At 28.8% G+C, this 5,000-nt stretch overlaps 2 protein-coding genes across 3 annotated transcripts in view; both read left to right on the top strand.

Annotated features, from left to right (window-relative positions):
* LOC136072017 (piezo-type mechanosensitive ion channel component 2-like) overlaps positions 1 to 5,000 on the top strand; it is a 169,344-nt gene that overhangs the window by 120,572 nt on the left and 43,772 nt on the right. The window lies entirely within an intron of this gene.
* On the top strand, positions 1,945 to 3,281 carry LOC136092158 (uncharacterized). The gene is made up of 2 exons (XM_065819888.1): positions 1,945 to 2,624; positions 2,826 to 3,281. The coding sequence occupies exons 1-2, from the start codon at positions 2,076 to 2,078 to the stop codon at positions 3,177 to 3,179; spliced, it is 903 nt and encodes a 300-aa protein (XP_065675960.1). The 5' UTR covers positions 1,945 to 2,075; the 3' UTR covers positions 3,180 to 3,281.

Below are 5,000 nucleotides of genomic sequence, written 5' to 3'. Positions count from 1 at the left end.
GCTTGTGGCAATGTTGGGAATCTTAAATTTGGTACCAAAGGAGTTTAAAATCAGCTGAATCTGAAAATCATAGTCTCGTATCTGTCAAAACAATAGAATATAGTTTATTGTAAGATCCGCAAAACGCACTTACTAACAACAATAAAAAAGGACATTGACAAGTATAGCTCTTGAAAAAATCTGACTGATGGAAAAAACTTTTGGTTTTGATTTTCTTAAATATTCGACATATATCTACTTTGCAAACCAAATTTTTATTGGCCTTATGTTTTGTCGAGAAGTTATTAATGTTTTGTTTTTTCAATTTTTCTAAAGAAATTTTGTAAAAAAAAAAAAGTTCGCAAATGCACTTTGATATTGAACTAAATATAATTATTTTTATTTTTAAATTAAATTGGTCTAATTAATCATAATCTATAGATTAATTATATAATTATGTTTTTTTAAATCAACTGGCTATAATTATTAGAGTTAGTTGATTAAAAAAAAACAGTATATATGATTAAATTATTTACAAAGTTATTACAAAACATAGTTCAACATTTTGTAAATTTATAAATTTGTTACTTGTTATTTTATATACATAATAGTTATTTAATTTTTGTTACATAATAGTCATGTCATTAAATTAAACAATATTATATAACCTTTTATTCTTAATTGTTTTATTGTAATCAAGTAGTGATTATCTCATCAATAAAAAAAAAGGTAATAAAATGACATACAAATGTCTAATAAATATTACCATGTTAAGTTAAATAACTAAATAAAATTATATTCAGTTATATTTTAATTACACACAAAATTTTTGTAAATAGTTGGTAGAGAATTGACAATAATAAGTAGGTACTTAAGCATTTTAAATATGTCTGTTAGAACTAATAGCTATTTCTTCAAGCAATATGTTCCTTATAAATACAACTTAAATTTTTATTGTGGACATATTGTTTGTGTTAAAGTGTGATTTACTTGGTAGGACATACTATTTAAGATTTCTTGTTTTTAAGTGTTTAGACTGTGATTACTCATTATAGTTTTATATGGATAACAAAATTAATTGCTGCTTTGTAAATAATTATGGAGCTTGTTATAAACAGTCATTTACCCAAGTAAGAAATCTGATTGAAGATATTGACAGCAATGTTAAAAAACTACTTGTAAAACGAACAAATATGAAAAAAAGGTTGCAGAGTCTACAGCAACATCTAAAAAAATACAACTGACAACACTTGCTCCAACAGACTGGTCAATAATAAAGGTTTCTGAAACTTTACATTTAACAAACTATATAGCTCGAACTGCGCGTAAGTTGGCATTACAAAAAGGTATTTTAACCATGCCTAATCAAAAATTAAGAAAAGTTCTTCCTGATGTAACAGTAAAGACTTTTTTTGAAGATGATGAACATAGCCGTATAATGCCTGGTAAAAAAGACTATGTAAGCATAAAGAAAAATGTCCACATGCAAAAACGTTTGCTATTATGCAATTTAAAGGAATTGTTTGTTGCCTTCAAAACCAAGAACCCAGAAATAAAAATAGGATTTTTAAGGTTTTGCACATTGCAACCTAAATGGTGTATTACTGTTGGTGCCTAAGGAACACATTCTGTATGCGTCTGTGCTATTCATCAGAATTTGAAACTGCTTTTACATCCTCTTGGTGTAACATACAAAGAATTGTTACCTTATATTGTCTGTGATATAACTAATAAAGACTGTATGATGCGGAAATGTGAAAAATGCTCTACAACAAAGAATGCATTGGTTGATAAACTTTATGATTTACTTGGAGAATTTGAAGATGACGAGGAGGTAGAATTTGATCAGTGGACAACAACAGATAGGTCAAACTTGACACATAATAAAGAGCCAGTGTTTGAATACATTGAACTAGTATGTAGAAAAATGGAAAACTTGCACCACATTCTTATTTAGCAAAAAGTCAAGCATCATACCTGAGATCAAGAAAAGAAGATATGAATGAGGTAACAGCATTATTTCTGGGCGATTTTTCAGAAAACTATAAGTTTGTAGTTCAAGATGAAGTGCAAAGCTTTCATTGGACAAATTTACAATGTACACTTCATCCTGTGATTATTTATTTCGAAAAAGAAGGTATTCTCAAGCATTTTGTATTATTTCGGATGATATGATCCATGATGTGAACATGGTATATAAAATTATTTATGTTGTTAGCAATGATATAAAAACAAATCTGCCTCAAATAAAAAATATTGAATACTTTTCAGATGGGTGTGCAGGTCAATATAAGAATTGCAAAAATATTTCAAATCTTTTTTTCCATCTTGAAGATTTTGGATTTTCTGCTAAATGGAACTTTTTTGCAACTAGTCATGGTAAGCAACCTTGTGATGGGATAGGTGGTACAGTCAAACGTTTAGCAACACTAGCAAGCTTGCAAAGAGATATGGGTAATCGTATTTTATCTCCACAAGCAATGTATAAATATTGCAATGAAAACATTGAAGGTGTACATTTCATATATATCTCATCAGAAGATTTATTTTTGGTGAGAAACACTCTTAAAGAACGATTGGATACTGCAAATACAATACCTGGAACACGTAGTTACCATCAATTTGTACCACTTGGCCATCAAAAGGTAAAAAATATGTTTAATATACCTTTTACTATCTTTTAAAAAACATGCATAACTTTTGTTGACCAAATAGATTCTTGATTCGAGCAGAAACATTGTCAAAAATATTTATATTTTATTTTAGGCTCACAATTTCCTTTCAATGCATTTAATAAAATATGTTTAACAAAGATGAATAAATGCATATGTTATTATTTTGTCTAGGTAGGCACAAAGCTATGCAGTGTTGATGAAGAATTTGCTTTAATTCATGACTTTGGAAACATCCAGATAACAACTGTAAACCTAGTACCAGGTGATTTTGCCTGTGTTTTCTATGAGCAAAAGTGGTGGATAGGAGTCATTGAAGATATTAATCTGAAAGAAAAAGACGTGCTTGTAAAATTTATGTGTTCGAATGGTCCTGCACGGTTGTTTAAATGGCCACCAATAGATAGCCAATGCTGGATTCCAAATGTCCACATCATTTGCAAAGTTGAGATACCGATAACAAAAACAAGACTTTGCTACTATTTAGCCAAAGACGACTTTAAAAAAATTGTTTTCCTAAGGAAATAGAGATTATTATGTCTTATCCATACTTAAACCTTATGCTTATGTGTACAACTTGTAAATAATATGAATGTAAAGCATATATAAAATCACTAAAATTGAGTATTTCTTTTTTATATTTTTTTATACCTTTTACAATTTTAAATAACATATGAAAATAAATAAATAAATAAAGTAACTAAATTGTTAATTTCTGATTTGATTGATTGGTAAAAGGTTGGGATTGAGTGTCTGGTTTAATAAATACCACAAAATATTGTGTCCACATCAAACAGTAATAATTCTTTAAGTAAACGTAAGGCCAAAATAAAATTGGTTCGAAAAGTAGATGTTCATCATATCTTTAAGAGAATCAAAATTAAATTTGTTTTCTATCAGTCAGACTTTTTTTATAGCTATAATTGTCAATGCCCTTTTGTATCGGCATTATTGAGTGTATTTTATGGATGGTAAAATAAACTACATTGTTTTCTTTTGACAGATAAAAACCTATATTTTTTTGGATTAAACAGGTTTTAAACTCTTTTGGTACCAAATTTCAGAACTGTAGCATCACTACAAGCACCTTATAAGGGTAAAAGTGAATGGAATAACTTTCGGCACTTTCCCCCCCTCATTTTTCAGTCAAAATCAAGAAAACTTCAAGTTGCTGTAAGTTATAAACGAATAGGAATTTTATGAAAAAATTTTACTGTCTTTCCTAATATATATCTCTAAACATTTCTGCCAAGTTTCAGAAAATTTGGTCATGTAGGGTGCAGGTTTGTGTTTTTTTGTGTTTTTTGAAAAATTTTTACTCATTAATGATATATTTTATTATTTTTAGATTATTAAATCATTTCTTTTTCAACTTTATAATTCTATCTTGTCAAAAAGTTTCTGATTTTGATCACTTAGAACAGGCAGCCAATCTTTAATATGGTAACTCTTCTCTAACAGCATGGGACTTTGTGGCTTGTGAATTTTAACTCCAACAAAACTCAGTTGTTTATAACAAACAATTATTGCATGTTGTCAACATTTCTACATTGATGAGTGTCAAGTCTTTCACTCAGTCCTCTACTTTACGTCTTCTTGGATTATCATTCACTACTGGCCTCTTGTGGAAGCCATATATACAATCTATTGCAAAGTTTGCATCTGATAAGGTTGCTTCTCTTTATCATGTTTTCCAATTTCTTACTCTTCCTTTCTCCACCTCTACAAATCTCTTATTCGACCCTGTATGGAATACTGTTGTCATATTTGGGCTGGTTTTTCTATTGATGCTCTTTCTCTTCTAAACAAGGTCCAAAAACGCATTGTAAATGTAGTTGGACCTGCTTTATTTGCCAAGCTTGAGCCACTCTTCCATTCTTATAAGGTTGCATCTATTTCTCTTTTCTGCAATTCATAAAGGTTTTCTTGCTCTTTTACACAATTTAATAGTGCTCCCAACTTAATAGTGGTTGCTTGCAGTCTTCTTGAGAGTGAGTTTTAAGAAAGAAAAAAAAAGTGTGAAAAAATAGCTCTTAGGGTGCTTTTCATTCAAAATATCATTGAAAAATTTGTTATAAATAAGTTTTAATTAATTAGGTAAATTAACTTAAAGATTCTGAAATATAGCCATCAGGTTTTTGTTAAAATTATGTCAAAATAGTGTGATTATGTTTAAATAATCCTAGTGGGATAATTGTTGACTTTTGCTACACTTAACACAAAAAGCATAACATCACAGGTTTTAAAATCACTAACAACAATAACTAGTGAACATTTAGAGAGTTGAAATACTGAGATTTTTTTAAAAATGGTTTTTATTTTTAAATGTTAGTTGAGAAGCCAGTGTGT

Source organism: Hydra vulgaris, chromosome 15, assembly GCF_038396675.1.
Source record: "Hydra vulgaris chromosome 15, alternate assembly HydraT2T_AEP".
Lineage (NCBI taxonomy): Eukaryota > Metazoa > Cnidaria > Hydrozoa > Anthoathecata > Hydridae > Hydra > Hydra vulgaris.
Note: the sequence above shows the minus strand (reverse complement) of the source record. Positions and strands in the feature narration are given on the sequence as shown.